Source organism: Falco punctatus (assembly GCF_963210335.1).
Source record: "Falco punctatus genome assembly, chromosome: 1".
Lineage (NCBI taxonomy): Eukaryota > Metazoa > Chordata > Aves > Falconiformes > Falconidae > Falco > Falco punctatus.
This window is the reverse complement of record NC_137580.1, coordinates 120,654,299-120,674,637: the sequence shown is the minus strand read 5'-3', so window position 1 is coordinate 120,674,637 and position 20,339 is coordinate 120,654,299. Positions and strand designations below refer to the sequence as shown.

Here is a 20,339-nt window from a genome sequence, read left to right as displayed (position 1 = left end):
TCGAAGGGTTCGAGATAACAGATTCAATTGGAATGTGCCAGATTGAATTTATAGCTGTTATTGCTGTTTAGCTTTTAATTGACAGGCTCCTGTGCTTGCCATGGGGCTCGCTTGCCTCACTGTATATTAGAGTCTAGTGCTCATTAGTGGCTGCTTTTTTGCTTTCGCTGCTTGCTGTACTGCTGCACTGCTTATCATCTCACTGCGCTCTGCCTGGGAACATTTTGATAACAGCAGCAGCGATGTGCCGGGGCTGGCAGCTGGCCAGGGCATGGCTGCTGCTTCTGTGCTGCTGTACAGGACAGGTTGGAACTCCAACATGAACTCCAGTCAAAGGGACCATGACCTGTGGCTGTGTCCACGTTGGGAGCAGGACACCCCAAAGCATCTCTGGCCATGGATAAGCCCACAGAAGAGCAGGCATCTATTGAAGCCTCTGTGGCCGTGGCTATGCTTGTGCCGCAGCAGGTATACCTCTGAAGGGATTGTGGCCCAAGGATAAGCCCCACGCTGGAGAAGGTACACCTCAAGGTATCTAAGGCTGTGGATAAGTCCACGCTGCAGCAGGTAGACCTTGAAGCATCAGTGGCTGTGCATGAGGCCATGCTGGAGCACTCAAAGCATGTGGCCATGGATGGGCCCAGGACAGCAAGTAGAACCCTGGAGGTCCCTCGACTGCAGCCAGGGGTAAGGCCATGCTGGGACAGGTGCACCTCAAAGCAGCAGTGGCTGTGGATGAGTCTATGCCGCAGCAGGCATACCCCTGGAGAGACTGTAGCGCAGAGCTGAGGCTCCACTTGAAGCAGGTACAACCCTGAGGGACTGCAGCCTGGATAAATCCAAGCTGGAGCAGGGGCAAGGAGAGGAGTTCAGTGCAATGTTGCAATAAATTGCAAGGGGAGGAGTTCATTGCCAAAAAAACCCTCAAAAAACGGGCTGGTCCAAAGGGACCAGGGGTGGAGATTGTAATGGAAATACCTTTAAATTATTGTAACCCATGATTTGGGATATATATGCTCAGCATATGAAGCTGGGGGAAGAAGAAGGAAGGGGAGGACATCCAGAGCGATGGCATTTGTCTTCCCAAGTCCCCGTTGGGCGTGATGGAGCCCTGCTGTGCTGGGGGGGGCTGAGCCCCTGCCTGCCCGTGGGATGTGGTGAAGAAATTCCTTGCTTTGCTTTGCTTGCCTGTGTGGCTCTTGCTTTACCTATTAAACCGTCTGTATCTCAACCCACAAGTTTTCTCACTTTTACCCTTCCCATTCTCTACACCATCCCACCGGGGAAGAGCCAGCGAGCGGCTGTGTGGGGCTGAGCTGCCAGCTGGGGTTAGACCACAACAATTAGAAAAGCAAACACATTACGCTCATGATTTTTCTATCACAAAGGACCTAGTGCAAACTCTGGATTAGAGCAAATTTAGAGCTAGGTCTGAACTTGGTGGCTTGGGCACATCTCCAGAACAAACTGCAAAGCTCTCTATGTCCAAACAGATGCATCAAGGTGGTCTGGAGACCTGCCCAGGGTCTCTTCCCTGGAGCACCGGCTCCCACACCATGCAACAGTCAGTCAGCAGACAGAGAGGAATACAAGCCCAGGACGTACGGGACACCCACTCCTTCATTACCGACTCGTGCATGTCTTCCCCCAGCTAATATGCAGGTCAAGCCCTCTTCACCCTCCAACCCAGATTCTCACCATAGGGTAAACTAACGAGAGCTGAGAGTCCACCTTGATTTGCATGGGATTGGTACATCCTCGGGGGCTCTCAGGTCTCTCTCCACCGGTGCTGCCTGTCCACGCAAAGATGTCCGAGGGGCTGTGTTGGCCGGGCGTGATTGTCTTCATTTCCATCTCCAGTTCTGCCTCGAGCTCTGCCTCCTCCTTAGCCTCCTTGTTGCTCTCTTCCAAGTGCTTCATGAGCACGGCAATCACCACGTTCACCAGGACAAACTGGGCCGTCAGCACGAAGGAGACAAAGTAGATGGGTGAAATAACGGTGTTATAACAGGTGGACTCCTGGTCACAGTCTCGCAGCGTGTCCTAGAAACAGGAGGGAAATGATGGAGGAATGTGAAGAGGTTCCAGCATGGACCTTGGTCTGCCATCTGGGCATCTGGCAGCAACGGCTTCTCCTTTTGTGAAGAAAACTGAGAGAATTAGGCAAATTTATTGTCTAGAATAGCAAAATATTTGCCAGTGAAACCTCACGTTTCTGTGTTAGTCACCACAAGCAGGCTCAGAGGAAATTGTCCTTGGGGGTGTGCAACACCAGTCATCGACACCCTGCTGCTCCTCAAGGAAAGGCTGTTTCACTAGGTTAGAAACCAAACATGCAGGAGTGTGGCAGACAGATCCAGGGCAAAGCAGGATGCAGCTATAACCCATCAGCCATCCCACAGCAGCTGAGCTTGCAAATGTTCTTTCCTCAAGTTCACACCCCGTCATTAAGAGTTTGGCCCCCTAACGCTCACCAGGCTACAAATGGATGGAGAAGTGATTCCTTCAGACTAGTGAGCACACTGTGTATTCATAGACCAGATTTCTTCACAATAGCATGCCTTTATGGCTGTCCCCTGAGAGACACCCTTGTCTCAGAAACTTGGGTTTTCCCAGAAAAAAAAACCCAACAAAGCAATGCCAAAAGACTTTTAAAGAAAAAAGTAAAACCAATGCACGTTACTGAGCTGAGCTTGTGCTATCTGAGAGATGAGTCCCTTTATTTTTCCCCTTCTTTTTAAGTTGTTCACTCAGAGTAAAAAAATGGAATATATGGAGTACGCCAGGAAGCTGCAGCCATAGACATCGCAACGCCAGGAGGAGGCAACAAAAACGTTAGAGGCTTTGCCCCGTGCACAAATGAAGAGACCAGCTCACTGCAGGATGCGAGTGTCCTGGCTGGGCATCGTTACCAGCCTGGAGCAAGGCAAACAGCTTCTAATTAGGCAATTACAGGCAATACTCATTTTCCATGGCTCTCTTACCTTCATGATCCCATTCCAGTTGTCTCCCGTGGATACCCGGAAAAGAGTCAGAAAGGCCATCCCAAAGTTCCTGAACGTGGCGTGCCGTCCCAGCCCCTCGCAGGGGTGTGTGTCGTCGCACTCTGTGGGACCAAGTGCAGCCGTGAGACTCCGGCTCCCATCCCGCTCCCATCCCGCTCCCACCGGCACGGGAAGACTCACCAAGGTCTCCAAACAGCTCCACTCCAAGAGCTGCAAATATGAAAAACAACAACATGAAGAGAAGACCCAGATTCCCCACCTGGAAAGAGAAAAAGAAATGGGGGGAAAAAAACACAGAAAAAGAACATTCATTGATTTTTTTGTTCCAGACCTGTTTCTTGCTGTATTCTTTAATCCAAAACTTAAATTGCTTCAGGGGAAAAATGACCTCAATGTGAGGACTGTATCTCAGACTGCGCTTCGGAAGGGAAATTGTGATTCTCTAATGACAGTAAAGATAAAATGATTAGCATTCCTCTGCAATAGGAAATTAGCTTTGGGCCAGAGGAGATCTGGTTCGATATGGCAGTGGGTTACCTGTGGCAGCGCTTGCATCACGGTGTCCAACAGGGCTCTCATCCCTACAGCCATCTTCAGCAACTTCAACACTGCGGAAAACACGTTCATAATATGGTAACAGCAGCGCTAGCACACAGGCACAAACTCAGTCCCTCTCCCAGGAGCCACAGATTATGGGAAGAGAAATGTGAAATCATGTCAAGTGTTCTCCATTAGCTGCTATAGTCCCTGGCCTTTTTACATCGTGCCTGGTTGCTTGGATACTATCAAAATCCTGTGAATAGCAGCATCACCTACCCTGAGACTTGTAGAAAGCGTTATCGCTCTGCCTGGCTTTTCCTTTCCCCACTTTTATCTGTGTTGGACCCATCTCCTTCTTCCTCCGGTTATCTCGAGCAGTTACTTTCCCAACCCTGGGGCTACTTTCCCACTTCCATAGGCTACCCACTTTCATACATGATTCACTGAGGAACTGATTTACACATCTCTTCCAGAAGGTTGCATTTCCAATTGGAAACTGCATGTATTTTTAATTCTGAAAGGGATCCAATACACAGGAAAAACACTTTTTTTTTTCTCCCCCTGGAGACACAGCAGCATTTCATTTCTCCTCTGGCTCCTTGTTTGCTTAGATGAGGGCTGCAATCAGAGCAATTATGCCTCCGAGCACAACACTGCCCTTCAGGAGGGCCTGGGAGTACTTTCTTAAGCGCTCCCATTTTACGTCTTCATCACTTGGCCCTGAGACCTCCCTGTTCTGAAAAATCAGGCCCTGAAGAAGCTGGCTTCCCAGCTTGGGTATGTGTCATTACAAGTCTGAGGGGACAGATGGATGCAGAGTGACGAGGCATGCTTTGTCACCGAGTGGTGAAATGTAAAGTCCCACGGGAAATTAAATTTATTAGATGCTTGTCTTTTTAAAGCAAACATACTCCAGCTTGTATTCTCTAATCCCCATCAGGGATGACTTTTGATTTGACTGGCATATTTTTTTCCAGGTATATCTCTGGAAGATACAGCCACAGCTCTTTCTCTTTCATTTCTAACCTCTCAGCCTCCAAGCCCTCTTAAGATAGAAACACATGGTCAGTTGGCTCAGCTTTTTGGCTCCTCGCAAGTATTTTCCCCCATTGTTATTTTATTTGTTTACAGCCTGTTGATGCCAGAGCTCTGCACATCGTGATGGGGATGTGCCCCGGAACCGTTCCCCGACACTTAACTCCCTTCTGGAGGAGACCCTGCACCTCAAACCCAAGTCAATTCTGCTTTCTTCATCTCACCTCGAGCAATCCTGAGAACCCTCATGATTCGGATAATAGTGGGGTTAATCGGTAGCGAAGCATTCACCTCGATCTCTTCCAAAGTGATGCCCATGATAGACAGCAGCACAATTGCCAGATCTAATTGGTTCCATCTGGAGACAACACAAAGTGAAGTTTAACATCTACTAAGAAGCTGGCAAGGGGCGGTAGCCTGTTTCACACGAATTCCAGTCATTTCAATGGTTCTAGCACTGAAATGAATCTACAGCATTTTTCTGAGGGTATTATACAAAAGCAGTTATGTTATAAAATCATTGTAACTAATGCATCTCATTAGAAAATCAGCCAATTCCAAAGATAATTCTTGACTGAAGGGAAACAGAAACAAAAGCTGGGCACTTTTCTACCCGGAGGCTGCAGACCTCAGGGGAGATGCTGTGGTATCTGTCCGGCTGCTTTGAGACATGGCACTCGTGGACCTCAGTGTGAGATCTACCCTAGGAAGAACCAGATCCTGTGTCCAGTCCTTGCAACAAAAATCAGGGTGGGTGAAGGAAAGACCCCAAGGATCCATGCCAGGTTGAAGAGAGACGTGATCCTAGCACAGACACCTGGAACGTTGGGGGTGGAACCATCCTCCCGGCTGCTGAAGGGCTTGTGTTCAAGTCTTGCCCAGTGCCCGCGCTTTTGGTATTAACACTGAAGGAGGCAAAAATGGGAGGAGAAAGATTCACCGAGGACATAAAATCTGTATTTGTGAGGTAAGAGAGTGAAAAGCTACAAAAAGCAGCAATTTCATCTGCTGCTCCACATCTGCATTAAAAGAAGCCCCTTTCCTCTTTCATTTCCACTCACAACCAGGTTCTCTTGGCATAAATTTTGTCACCTCACCAGATCATCTGGATGACATGGAGATGCAACTGGTGTGAGACGAGAACCAGCTGCTCAGTGTGAGACTCACTCCTATTTTGTCCTCTCCCAAGGGCCAAAGTGGTGCAATCACATCCCGGGGCACACACAAGCCTTACCCCAGCTCACATCCCCAAACCTCCACCTACCCAGGTTTCAATCAGTCACACCAGAAAGTGCTCCCACTTGTCCGACTGCCATCACTGGAAAGAGCATCGGGGTCCAGGACACCACGTTTGGGCACTGTCTCCAGAAACCTGCTGCTGGCCCCGCCGTCACAGCGGGGCTTTTGTTACCTGTCTTGGAAGAAGCGACGAAACCCAAAGGCGATAAGCTTGAAAACAGACTCCAGGACAAAGATAACGGTGAAGATGTAATTGCAGATCTTCAGGGCTTCATCAAGAACCTGGGGTGTGGACACAGGACCGTGGTTAGATGCCAGCTCTGCAGCCTGCAGATCTGCCCTCCTCTCCTTTCACCAGTCACTCATTTCCAAACTACAACAAAAGGCTCCAGTCGTGGGCTCTCTCCGATGACAAATGTCCCAGGGAAAAGTCCCAGTGCTTCAGGGAGAGCGCAAGCTGCATTTCCCTGGCCCCAACCCAGCAGACACAATTCAGCGGAGGGGCTGACACAAACCCAAGGCACAACTCAAACCCTGGGGCAGCCACACAGCCCAGCGCAATCCCTTGGGTGAGCGGTAAGAGCTGCTGCCTTCGCAGGTGTCGGCAGCGCGCAGACCCTCGTGCTTTTGGCCGAAAGCTGAATTTCCCCCCACTTGCTCATTTGTGCACTGCTGCAAGAGCCATGGGCTGGCCAGGTCTGTGCAAGCACTGGCCAAATGGCTTCTTTGTGATAGCCTGTCTTTTACTCCTCACCTTGAGCTTTTGGCAAGGAGCAGGAGAGAGGGATCGCATGCCAGCAGCAGCGAGTGCCTCGGGTTATCGTCTGCCCACCCTTCCCTCTGCAGAAGTCACAGCCTGGCCATTAACTTACAGGTGCCTCCTGGCTGGGACAACTCTTGCACAGTCACGTCAGAGGCAATTTCATCCCAAACGTCCTGCTCGTGAAGGAGCACTGCGGTAGCAGCACCCTGCGTGGCCACTTCAGTAACGCGCATTGAATTTGTCACTGCTGGCAAATGGGATGACAATAACCATGGCCGGGGCACTCTTAGGGAATGGGGGAGATGGCAACATTGTGCTCTCAGACCAAAACCAAGACTTACTGGAGCAGCAGAAGTCATTACAGAAGGGGTTTCAGACACACACTCTGCCTTCATGCTGCAGTTTAGCTTCAAGCATCCATGGATGAAACCACCTCAATTGCCCGAGAGGTACCAGCCCAGCTGCTAAAGGAAGCTGTGGCTCTGAACGAGGTTCCCTGTCATCCTGCAGGGGACCAGGGCCCTGCCACCAAATGACCACATTTATCTGGCAAAAGCCAGATTTTGCCCAGTAGCTCCTTGCTCTGCACGCTGCAGTCCCTCCTCTCTATGTGCAGCCACAGCATCTCCAGCTGGGATCTTGTCCACAGGGCATCCTGGGGTATCCCACCAGCAGCCCCTTTCAGCACCAACACACCAAGGAACTGGGTTTGGATATAAAGCTTTCTGGTACGTTCAGCCTTTTAAGCATCCGCGGGATCCCAGCCGTCAGTCACCCCGACCAGAGTGATATCGGGGTCCCGATTCAGCAAGACCCTCCAGCATGTGCACGGCTCTAACCGTGCTGTCATCTCAGCACAGCCCAAGCTTGGAGTTATTACCCAGATGCTGCATACCAGAGGCTTAGAGACAAAACGTTATTTTCCTAAAGAAAATTAAAAACAAAAGCCTGCCCAACATTTTTATAATACAAGAGAAAATGTAGCTGCAAAACGACTGCAGTAAGACTGCACGCCCTAGAGCGATTCATTCCAGTACCGGTTCCTTAGCCAACAACCTTTTTCATCACCAAATGACTGAATCATGCAATGAGCCTTCCAGGGTATTTAAAGGTGACCTGAACAGAAAAAATAAATTGGGCTTCTGCCCTTTCACTTTTTGGCTTCTTTATGATAGGCTGGAGGATATTTTTCCCCTCGTTTGCATGTCTTAGTTTTTTGGGGTTTTATATTAAGTATTCAAGTCCTGTCTAGTCTTAAAGAATATTTCCTCCTATTGTGTGCTATATTTATTCATTCTGAAAGTGTCTAATAAAAATAAGTACAAGTTATATGGCAGAGGCAGCTATTTCCATTTCATTCTTATGCACAAGAGACTTGACATCCCAGGACAGGCTGTTTTTATTTTCAGAGTATCACAAAGACCCAGGAACGTAGCATACTAATATATTAAAATGTATTTTAAAGACCAGCACGGAATCCAGTGCCTGTGAAAATTGGGCCCTATGGGACTCCAGGGATTTAGCAGAAACTTTGCAAAAAGAAACATCTCACAAATTCTTCTATTATTTTTCCTTTTTCTCCTTTTTTTGGTGGAAAACCTAAGTCAAAGGGAAGATGATCTTACCTAGCAAACCAAACCAACCTGCTCCCACCCTCATTTCCAAAGCAGCTCGTTCACACGTGACTAGGAGGGAGAGGTGCAATGGGACCCAGGTGCCCAAAGCCATGGTTTGATGGGTACACTCCATGGGGCAAAGGGACAAGTCAGGCATGGTGGACAAGGGCCTCAAACAAGGTCCCAGAAAGGGTCTAACAGCAAAACCAGCCTTAACTCTGCCCATAAGCCCATACCCCCATGGCTGAGCACCCTCCCCCCTGCTTTCCCCCCTCTCTGCCCTGGTACCTTTGGCTGCTGGTAGTGCTCCATGGCCATGGTGATCACGTTGAGGCCAATCACTCCGGTGATGAACAAATCCAGGTAGTGGCTGGTGCACATCTGGTGGATCAGGAGGCGGAAACGGGAGTAATCCGAATAGTAGGGCTTACACTGTGCTTCTGCAGCGGGGAGGAGGAGAGCGAAGAGGCACATCAAGTCATTTCTCTGCGTCTTTCTGAAGTCAATGCACCCTCATTTTCCAACTCCAAAGATGAAAAATTCTAGACCGATTACAGCAACATGCTGTCTTTTTTATTTCCTTTTTTCTTGCTGGCATGTCACCATTTTTAATATACAGCAGGGCTCCCCTCATCTTACATCCATTAAACATCTTCAGTGGGACATGCACCATACTCAGCCTTATGGCATCAGGGATGAGGTGAGCTGGGACTATTGTGCTGCTAAAGAATGTTTTCCCTGTAGGAATATTTGAATTAAATTTAAATTAAATCAACAATTTTTTGTTTCTGCTGATCTTAAAAAGTCCCCAAAGTATCTGCAAACCCAATTAACGGTCAGATGTTTGGGACAGATTTTCATAACGATGTCTTAAAAATACAGGCCATTGAGTTAGCGGTGGTCTTTGAAAGAGAATTAATTCAGACGTATTATGTTCTTTGCAATAAACTGTAGAGAGAACAAAATTCAACACTTTGGCTGCCAGAGCCCTGAGAAATGGTCCATAAAAATACCAAGGAAAACTGATCAGTCAGCCTTAGCGATTAGAAAATAATGATCCTCCATTTAGACAAGATTATCAAAGTACAGATTTCACTGTTCAACTCATTCCCGTGTTCAGCTGCCTCAGGGATGACACATGCTCTTTAGACCCCAAATGTTCGTAGAGATAAACTCATTTACTCACCTAATCTCTAATGAGGAAATGCCAAGGCTGAGTATATAATTCAGTACAATTTTCAAGGAGGCATTATAATGCAGATTGAAGTGGAAAGGACTGTCTTGAATATGTCAGAGTATAATATTACTCTCATAATTAGATGATCAACTGGTTATGAAAATTATTGAGCTGTAAGAATTACATGGCTTGATATTTAGTGCTGCTGAGAAAATGTACAGTTTGATGCATTATTCTGAGCAAAAAGTTGGGCAGAACGAAGCCACAAAGCACAGGTTTGGGTTGCCCTCAGGGAAAACTAATTTTAGAAGATCAAATTTTGCCTGGAAATAGAATTCACTTTGTCAATAGCCAATGACATCGTCATCAAACCCAGAGATTCGACGGTTTTATGTGCTCGCCGCTGCATTACAGGATCCTGAAAAAACCAGAGAAGTTTTGTTTTTTCCATAGGGACAGACCTTTCCCTTAGAGCCCAGGGACCAGACAAATCACTCAGCAGTTTTATTCCGTAGGGGTTTGGAATGCCCAAAATTCTGCTTCAGTGTCATCACATGAAAGGCAGTATTAATATTCACTTTCTGATCTGCAGTGTGCTTTAGGTGCTCTGTACCTGAGTGCTAAAGCACGATATTGATGAAAAGGTCTATAAAATTAATTTTCATGCGAATCTATTGAGTGCTTACAAAAAAGCAGACTGGTAGCTGCTGACTCACTCGTAAGACTTTGTCAGATATCTCAGAATCTGCATAAATCTCCATAAAGTCAAGATATCTCGATCACATTATGCTAAATTATGAGTAGCAAATTAACTAAAATGTTTGAATACAATTAGGTTAGGAATAGGACCTATTTTTATGAACCAACTTATCATCTCCGAAAGAAACACCATCATAATTGGATCACTTCTTCTACATTTATGTATAATTCACATTCAAAAAGAAAAATGTCAATGTTTCTGCCTTTTTTCTTGCGATGGATTTACTTATGAATAATTACACTGGAATTCACATTTTTTCTTAGCTTTGATTGACGGGTAATTCCAAATCCTACAGAATAGCACCGATGCCGTTAGAACAGAAAGGATTTAGAGAGAGGTTGTAAAATGTCTCCTGTGCAGGGCTCCTGCACCTGGATTAGCCTGTGCATGACCTTATAAGCAGGGCTGCTAATTGTTCATATATCTGCAAAGGCTTCTCCCCCTTCGCACCCCACCTTCTCGCAAACCCCAAAGCTCCTTTGCATCTTTCCCAGCAAACAGCTCCATGCTTCCACGTCTCTGGACGCTGCTCTCGCAGCTGCCCTTGCAGCCGTAGAAAATCGCCATTCATAAACGTTTCATCCTTCCCCATTAACTTTGTTAAGAGGGGATTTGTCAGCCCTGCTTATGACTCATGCCACCGCTCGCTTCACCGGTCTCCGCATGCCGGCCGTGCATATTAGTGCCGTACGGATATTACCGCGAGGTGAACCAGGCACAAGCCAGCATGCTGTCCGAGGACGGCAGATAAATACGTACTGTGCCTAGGTGGGCAGGGAACTCACTGAACAGACAAACCATTTCCTTGCTATCGGATAAATACTATTTCTTTCAGCAGACCTGCGCAGTTCCGCAGCAAATTTGGGGATCGCTCACGCGTCATTATCCAGCTGCAAAGCCCATGCCCCCTATCACACAGTATCATTTCTAATTATTGCAGTAAAGAGCTAAACAATACCAACATCTTGGGAAATACAGACATCTGTTAAACTCCAGGTGGTGAACTTCACAACTAACACAACACCACATTACTGTACTGTTACAATACACTGTGTCAAGAACAACAAGAGCTCTGGGTTAGTCTTGGTTATTACTGGAACGGTTAACTTGGCTTCCCGGCACACATGGTGTTAAAGAAAAGAGGAGGAGAGCAAACAAAGAAAGAAGAATTGGCAGGATGAGAATGCAAGAAGATGACGAAATACAGCAAAAGCCCCACTACAAGACATATCAGGCTGGTAAACAGGGTGTAAATCGAGCTGCTTCACCATGGCTGGAGGCCAGAAGAGAGGGAGAAAAGGCTCAGATTTAGATATTGTTACACTGGAGACAATCAGCTCGGACAGTGGATCCCCAGCGATCTCCTAACCCTGTTGGGAAGGAGACTGTGCAGCTGGCTGGGAGCTGGCTTGGGAGCATCCCACCTGCCCCTTGGTCCTGGGCAATGGTGGCCTGAGGGAGCGGGTGCCGGGCAGGGGGACACGTGGCTTTAGCTTATCACCCTGATGGGCTCTGAGCTCACTTGTTTCCCAAGCAGACACTGCGTACTCCTCTTGGGACCATAACCAATCCCCTTGACCGGGTGGGAGGCAGAGCACAGCAGCCCCAGCCCATGCCCTGGGGTACCCAAACTCATCGCCGTCCTCTCCTGCCCGTTTGAAAAGGCTGTGGCCACCGCTGTGGCAGGATAATCATCTCCCATTCCTAATCCCGCCCTCAGTTCTCCCAGGCCAGGCACCCTTTGTGCTCAGCGGTCACAGTCTAGGATCGGGGCATTACGCTGCCGTGTGCCCGGCAGCCCTGGGACGTGACCCCCACATGGCACCAGCGCGACCAGGAGTCAGTGGCGGGGCAGCCCTGTCCCCTGCAGGCAGTGCCACTGCCAGCTCCCCGAGGGTCCCGGTGGGACCTGGGGCCAGGGCCGCTCTCCCCTCTTTAACCACATGTCCTCGGGGGGGATGGGGCTGGGAGAGATCCCCGAATAACGGCTGCCTCCGCATATCGCCCTGTCAAGAGAGAAATTGCCACTTTCCCTGAGGCAGCTTTCGAGCTGGAGGCGCGTGGGCACGGGAAATTGGAATTCACGAGAGTGGGACAATTCCATTACTGTCTCCTCTGGCTTCTTCCTTCTCCTATAATAAGGGAATTAACTACTTTGCAGGTCTAAGTATATCTGGAGGACAGCGGCAAACCAGTGAGCAATGAGCCCGTGACGCAGCTGGATTTACAAACTGTATCAAGGATATTATTAGGTTAAAAAGTAGTTTGCACTGAAGGAACATTTTTTTGTTTAAACACAGCATTTTACTTGGCTTTTATTGTACTGAATGGATATTTTTTTTTTAAAAAAAAAGGCAAAATGGAAAATGATAAATTATTTCCACTGAGAAGATTCCAGTTGTGATAGAATGTAGACTCAAAAAAAAAAAAAAAAAAAGGGGGAAAAATAAAATTATAATATCTCACCAGGCAGCCATGCACACACACACACACACACACACTATTCCATCTTATCTTCACAGAAAGAGAAGCGAAGCCCTCTAAGTGCGGAGATGTGTGGAAGCTTTGGGGTCACAGCTCCAGATTTCTCATTGAACCACAGAAGGTTCATCTGCAGCACCAGGGAGCGATTCCCTAATATCCCCACCAGGCAGGTTCACAAATCAAACCTTTCTATTCCTTCGTGCCGGTGCCTGAAGAGCAGCGTGACACAGTCACTGCCACTGGATCCAAAGAAAAGGCAACAAAAGGAAACACAAAGCACAGACCTGACAATTGCACACGTGTTAAACTCTGAGAGCCCTTCTGAGCCTGCGCAGGGTATCAGAGGGGTTTGGAATGAGTTCAATGCCTTTATAAAATAAAATAAGACGGCCTTGATGTAGCTCTGGAGGACCAGGAGAGGAGTTGCAATCAAATAAAAAGAAGAAAAAGTAAACAGCCCCCCCAAACCCAGTGACAACCCACCCCCCTCCGTGCTGCCCCCATTTCGTAGGAGAAGACAGGAGGCTACCAAGAAGAGCAAGAATGAAGGCAAAGAAGTAAAAATATTGGGATGGCAACGGGAAGGAGATTCAGGGGTTATTAAAGCATGTTGTGATAACTTCCAACAAAGCCTGAGAAATGTAAGGTAGGAACCTCTGTCTCCCTGAGTTATCCTCTGCAGTGAAAGCCGATAGTCCTCACCTTGAAATTTTTATTTAATCAAAACTCCCCACAATACGTGAGAGACGGATGAAGCCCTGCTCCCATCTCAAGCAGTGGGAGCTCGTTCACAGGTGAGAATTTTAATGGCACAATTTTCCTAGCATATTATTTTTGTCGAAAATTACAGCTATATTTGTTTCTATGTTGGCGCTTCTTTAATTATTCAGGCTAATATTCTTAAGTTATGAATTAAACAAAACGCTTGCCAGATCAAAGCTTCTCCTAAAAATAAAAAGAGCAAGGGACAGATCTGCAGCTCTGAGCATCATCCCAGTGAGATGGGGGGGTGCATGAGCAGTCGGGGGGGGGGGTGGTGGTGGTGGCCAGGTCAAACCCCCAGCAGCGTTCAGCCCTGCTGGTCCATCCCCACCAGGACTTGCAAAGGCTTAGAGGTGGCATCTTTTTTTCATTTCATTCACAAGATGCAACTCTCAATCAATACGAAGAATTTACAAGCTGGGCAGTACAACAGCCAACCTCCCCGTCCACGCTGGGGGTTGCTGTGGGGCTGGTCTCTCCACTGAAGCTCCGAGGCTCTGCACCACGCTGAATTTTACCCTGCTGAAAAACTACTGTGCCTCCCCAAAGCACAGCTTTTGCAGAGCCATGAGCAAGGGCTGGAGAAATAATGAAATAAGTTCCCTAAGCGAAACTGCCTGCCTTCCAGAGACACTCCTGCAAATTATTCAGATACTTCTAAGTTGGTGGTTGGAAAGCTAGAGTAAGCAATAAAGGACCCATTTCACAGTCCAGACATTATTCTCGAATAAAAAAAAAAACAAAAAACCAAAAAAAAAAAGTTTTAAAAAAAGGAGAGGGAAAAAAAAAGCCATGAAAAGTCTGACAGTGTCTTAATGAAAACCAGAAAAAAAATAATACTGAAGAACATAACATGATCAAGGGGTAAATTAAGGGCTTGCAAGTGTCAGTCCTGAGCCAGGTCTGCAGACCTGCAGCTCAGAATGATATGCGTGTGCCATGAAGTAAGCAAACGAGCTTTGCACCACACACACGGTTTAGTGGGATGCCTCACAGCAGCGGTGGCCAGCCGTTAGTGACACAGCACTGCCATTCAAGTGGGACGAGACGTGCCGACTTCCCAGTACCTTGCACTGCACTGGCTGAGCTCTCCATTAATACATCATCCAGCATTAGATCTAAAAGAACGAAACGGCATTAATCACCCGGCAGCACATGCGGCAAGACTTCCCTTCCCCTTCAGAGGTCCCTAAGGCTCTCAGGCTCTCCATTGCCTCTACAAGGAAGGTTTCCTTGTGGGATCCTCTCCTTGTGCCTCAGGGAGGGTGGGCTCAGGTACATGGGCTCATTGTGAAAAAGGAAGGGCTCTTGTGCTTCTCCCACATACACAGGTGGAAGCCCAAGAGATCCCTGAGGACCCCCTTGCTAGATGATGATGATGGAGAAGACACTTCTGAATGACGGACTTTGTACGTACCCTGCTGGGCCAGCGCACCCTACAGTGGCCACTCCTGCACCTGCCTCCATCTCACCGTGCTTTTCTGGGTTTCAGATGCCTGATTAGGTAAATGCATTTGAAGATCAAAAAGGACCGTGCAATCAGCCTACGGCTGCCTGGGTCTGACATCCCTAGGTTGGTGTGGGCACCTGGGGACCCTCCGTTAGGCCAGCTGAAAGGAACCCCCATGCAGTTGCTGGTATAATCAAATCCTTAACTCTTGGTATCATCTGCAAGTTCCCACCATGCAGAATGAAGCTAAGCACTGACATCTGTTGCCTCCGAGGGCAAAGCTGGACACGGTCAATTAAAACCAATGTTTCACTGTACGCGAATGGGGAAACTGTTCTAAAGTGATTTGGAGGGCTTTGCTCTTGAAAGGTTTTTATGGCAATTGAATACTCAGCAATATTTGATCCTCAGTAAAATAGCTGTTTATTGCCTCTTTAATTAGGCATTTCATAGGACCGAATGAATAACTACATCTCCGAGGATGGTTTGTGATTCCTTCCCGCTGGGAAATTGCCCAGACTTATGTCTTTTCTTTATCTAGTTCCTCTAGCATTATAAATACGGTCATTAATAATAACTAAACATCTATTTTTCTTCTACAGGAACGTCTGCTTTCCAAAACTGCAACTTTAAATAGGGATCTTTCTATCCAGCCTTTAAAAGCATTATCTAACTCACCAGCCTGAAACTGTTTGGGAACTTGGACTGACCGAAAGAGCTTTCTAGGCATTTCCTTCATGTGAAAAACATAAACAAATTCTTTCCATCTGTATCCCACTTAACTGAGAACAGTCTAACGTGTCCTCCACCGCTCTTGAGGGCAGCCTCCATCTTTCCACTGACCATCGAGGAAGCCAGGCTCTCGGCATAAACCAAAGTTTGATGTCCAGAGGCTGGTGTGATACAACCTATTGGTTACAAAACCTGTGAAGCTCATGGGACTTAAAGATGTGACCAAAGGAAAGCGCTGGGTAAGTGCTAAACTGAGAGAGGCTGAGACACCATTGTGGTACGTGGTTGCATGATTAAGCCTGTCACAGCTATTAAACACCTCTTAGACTATTAAAAAAAAATAAAACGGACTTAATATTACCAGCTTTCGAAACAAGCGCCTGATCAGACAGCCTCTTAAACAGTACTGAAGTCTGTCAAAGATAGAGAAGAGACGTGAAAGGGGACACGGAGAGAGCAGCAGGCAGACTGAGACCAGGGAGGGAAAGCGTGAGGCCATGGACACGAAGGGCAATGGAGAAAGTTCAGTCAGAAGAGAGAGCATGCAAGAAGAAGAGCACCTCTGACCTGTGGCCTCTGGCTGACATGTCTTACTCAACCAAATCAAAAGAAAAAAAGAATAAGAGACAGGACGGGAGACTTTGGGCAGAGCTGAGGTCCAGCCTCCCTTCACCCGTCAAGGCTTCTCTAGGCAGGGCTGCAAGCTTGCACATCCAGTTTGGAGCTTGGTTCGATTTCTATCAGCGCTATTTTGTCTAGTTAGTTACTCCCCTCAACTGCTTTTTTTTTTTTTTTTTTTTTCCTCTAATCTGTATTTCTCAAGCAAATGCATTGATATGTTTCTCTAAGGAGTTTTTAAGCATTACTAGAATGAGATGGCTCCATTATTTTATTACACTCTTGAATAGCAGTGGTGCTACTGTGCCAATAAATAAACCCGCTTGATAAATGGGACAGGTAACATCACTGTGGCATTACAAGGCTGTAATAAACCAAATAGTGAATCCAGTTATCAGTAACAGTGCTCATGACTCAGAATATTTATGGTGCCATCCGGCACTGATGATCTTTGCAGTTGTCACTATTTGTGTAACACTGAGCTCTGCTATCCAAGAAGCTCCAGGTCTGACTATTATTATATTTTACTTTAAATAACCTCCAATGGAAAGGTCATTGCAAATCATGCAGCCATTAAAAAGGCTTCCATGGCTCCTTGCTCAGCCTAAAATGACACTACTTCCTTCATGCAAATTTTATAGCTGGACATGCTTTTGGGAGAAGAATGATCACCAGACAAGAGGCAGGGAGGGGAGGGAGGAGGGGGATTGTGTGGAAGGTCAAGCAGGACTCAGAAAGATGTGGAAAGACTACCGACCAGCCATCTGTTTCTCCTTACTCCTTCTCTTTTTCTCCAGCCGGCGAAGCCTCTTCTCCTCCCGCCTCTTGGCTTCTTCCTCCTCCTGGTGCTGTCGACATTTGTGGAAATTCTCCACCACCACCCCCACGAACATGTTGAGGACAAAGAAGGCCACGATCAGAAGGAAGGAGATGAAGTAGAGGAGCATCCATGGGTTGTAATTCATGACTGGCTGCAAAGTGGAGGAAGGCAAATGTCAACTGAGCCTCAAAAAAAAAAAAAAAAAGAAAACAGAAAAAGCCCAGGGGGAGCAAATTGATATGGCTGCCCCATACACAAAACCCATGGGTGCCCCTTTCAGGCAGCTCAGCATGCTCTGCTCTTCCTGAAAATCGGGGCCCTCTGAAACACCTTACCTGAATGCTCCCCAAACACAGAATACGTTGAGGACAGAACAACCACCTCTGTTCTGCCAACGGCAGGGTAGCAGAATCCTCTGCAGCTCTTGCAAGTCCCTCACAGAAAACCTGTACCTACACAAAGCACTCCTTTCCTCCTGAAATGTCTAAATTGCTTAAAAAGTCAAACCATTCTTCAATAGTTGCAGTTCTCCCTAGTGGTAGTTAGACCAGTCGTGTTGCCAGATCTGTAGGGAAAAGGCTAGGTCCAAATCCAGACTTTTCACTGGACTCCTTGTCACGCCCCAGGACTTGGGTTACACGCCTCCCTTGACCCTCCCCAGAACCCCACTTGGCTGTGGAAGCCAACAGTACTTTGGAAAATGTGCAAATGTGCTCTGACAACTCATTTCTTACAGCTCCGCTGGAGCACATACCTGCTGGTCAACTCCCACAGCATCTAAGCCATCGTACATGATATCCACCCACCCGTCCTTGGAGGCCAGGACAAAGAGAGACATCAGGGCCTAGAAATACATGGAATAAAAGTTAGATGTGGTTGCACTAAAGCTCTTTTGCTTGTAACGTCTCACTCCTCTCTGCCCTTTCCTGGCTGAGGATTATCATTACCTGTCTGCTAATGGGACACTGATGCCCAAAGTTTCTCCGGGCATAAAAAAACTATCAATGCCAGTGCCTGGTCTTGCAATGAGCACTAATTCGAAATCCACAAAGCTGAAGACAAAAGCAACTTCATTTCCACCCTCCAGGTCTCTACTGCTCCCAACTAATTAGTCCTTACCATGCAGCTAAAATAAGGTTGTGTTGCAGAGACGGTTGAAAGTGTCCAGCTCTATTAGACAAGCCCTTCTGCAAGATATATTTGGTTTGTTATGTAGCAGTGAAGCAATTAAGTACTCCACGAAGCCACATGTGCTTGTTCTGTTCCAAAAAGAAGTGTATGCCTGCTTGGAAACACTACCTTTGGGATTTACAGAGACAGAATGCTGTGTATGTGAACTGAATATTTACTGCAACTGGTAGTGCCCTGTAAGAAAATCCCACGGGATAATAATGCACAGGTTTTAAGTCAAGGAGGTAAAGGAGCAAAGAAGCAGATTACCATTCTAGTAATACCTGGCCGAGATTATCAAAATTATACTTGTGCCGGACCCATTTGTAGCTTGCTTCGGTACAATCCGATTTATTTGTGATGTTTCTGGTGTCCTCTCCCTGGCAGACAAAAAACTTGCCTTTGAAAAGCTGCAAAACACGCAAAGAAGAGAGGAACTGTGAGGGTTCAGCCCGCAGGATATCTCTGAAGACAATGGGCATTCCTCCTGGGGCACTCTGCCCACACCGACCACAGAAGGGAAGGGAAATGGCCTCATTTGTGCAGGTTATTAAGTGCGAGCAGCCGGTATAATATGCACCTAATGAGAAAACGCATGATTTCCCATCATTTAGGACACCCACCTCATGCATTAAGTTGTCTGGTTCAGTGAGCTGAGACTGGCCAAAAGGCCTTTGCTTCTGGGTCGCCGGCTCAAGCGTAGCCCCAGCTAATAGCCCAGACGAGCTAATGGCTTCTTACCACCCGTGGAATGACTCCAGCGACGCTCAGCCCCGTTAACGATGCTGCTTTCAAGAGTCGCTGACAAATTAAGTGTAACGGGGCCCCTCTGTCAGCCAAGGAAAGGTGGCACTGAAGAGGACTAAGCTCTGCTCTTACGGGTCGCAAGGGGACATGTCAGAGAGGAGCCGAGCTGCTGCGTTGGGCTCTTGGTGAACCAAGCCTCCTGCCCGTTCTGCTCGCGTCTCTGAGCCTGAGTGCTCTCCGGCCACCGCTAGGCTCTGCGGTCCAGGCGGGGGGGTCTGAAAATGTTCCTTGTGCTTAAGGAGCCAAGCCCAGCTGGTGATGGGTACCTGATCCCCAGCTTATTTTCTCCGTAAGCCAGGAGAGGCGCAGCTCCTGGTTTCTGCCCACACGAGGAACACGAGCCTCCGCACCTTTAGCTCTGGACCTGATGCTTCCCACGCACAGAACAGAGAAGGGCAGGGGATAATTACTGCTTCAGACAGGGTGAGGGATGCTAGCAGGATGGATGGTATCAAAGCCCAGGAGACAGCCAACAAATCAGGTTTTATTTGCTGATAGAAGCTATTGACATTACCGTTTTGGGGGGGAAATAGCAGCCTGCTCTCCAGGCTCCTTAAAACACCACCTGGGTATATAAAGAAAAGATGCTGAAGGGTTTTGATCTGTTGTTCTAGACAAGTATCAGTAGAAATTACAGCGAACAAGATAAACCCACGCATTACTCCATGGGTTTCCTTCAGAAATCAACAGCAGAAGGATGTTCTCTAGGCGTGCAAAATTAACCACCACTCAACGCAGTCATAATACTTCTGGATACAAGAAGAGAAGCATTCCCTGATCTTTCCATGGAGAAACACTATCCGTGGGTAAGGCAGACTGGGGAGATATAGCCTTCTCAGAGAAAAGTTTTAATTAAGCAGGAAGGTAAACAACTGGTTTTAATATATAGTCTATAAATATAACTTCTCCAGGAGCTGGACTGTAATGCCACTCAGATGGGAGCAGTAACACAGCTACTAACGGGGCTTGGAAACACAAAGCCCAATTTGCAAAATTGCTGATCCCTCTCAGCGCTTCAGATTTTAGCATTTCTGAAAATGAAAGGCCCAGTGGTTCCTACTGTATTTGTTTTATCCAGCTATTTCTTGTGTCTTATTAATGGCTATTCACATGTGGGTGAGCTTTACAACAAAACTGGTCTGGCAAAGAGGAGGCACACTTAGAAACATTGACATCTAGAATTTAATAGCATTAAAAACCTCTAGTTTGAACCCCAGTTTATATTTACATGGGAAAGCAAACTGTAACTTTGAGAGATCATCTTTTTATAGAAAATAGCTATGGCCCTCATCTTACACCTAATTAGACATAAATATTAACTGACAATTTTGCATCCTGAATACAGGATCAGTCTTGCTTAT

The 20,339-nt window shown here is 47.2% G+C and overlaps 1 protein-coding gene across 24 annotated transcripts in view; it reads right to left on the bottom strand.

Moving 5' to 3' along the window:
• The window catches only part of CACNA1G (calcium voltage-gated channel subunit alpha1 G), a 155,690-nt gene that overhangs the window by 22,407 nt on the left and 112,944 nt on the right, over nt 1-20,339 (bottom strand). For 10 of the 24 annotated variants that reach the window (XR_013928504.1, XR_013928505.1, XR_013928506.1 and 7 more), the window contains 11 exons: nt 18,456-18,581; nt 17,756-17,845; nt 16,939-17,152; nt 14,449-14,499; nt 8,487-8,638; nt 5,992-6,101; nt 4,805-4,938; nt 3,543-3,613; nt 3,186-3,447; nt 2,985-3,106; nt 1,699-2,043 (listed from right to left, as the gene is read on the bottom strand). Coding sequence is in view for 21 of the 24 variants with exons in the window: in XM_080389608.1 (XP_080245734.1) it covers nt 1,699-2,043; nt 2,985-3,106; nt 3,186-3,447; nt 3,543-3,613; nt 4,805-4,938; nt 5,992-6,101; nt 8,487-8,638; nt 14,449-14,499; nt 16,939-17,152; nt 17,756-17,845; nt 18,456-18,581 (1,677 nt within the window). In the remaining 3 variants the exon portion in view is untranslated. The remainder of the gene's footprint in view (nt 1-1,698; nt 2,044-2,984; nt 3,107-3,185; nt 3,448-3,542; nt 3,614-4,804; nt 4,939-5,991; nt 6,102-8,486; nt 8,639-14,448; nt 14,500-16,938; nt 17,153-17,755; nt 17,846-18,455; nt 18,582-20,339) is intronic. The other 14 variants (XM_080389622.1, XM_080389627.1, XM_080389614.1 and 11 more) reach the window with 9 other exon arrangements.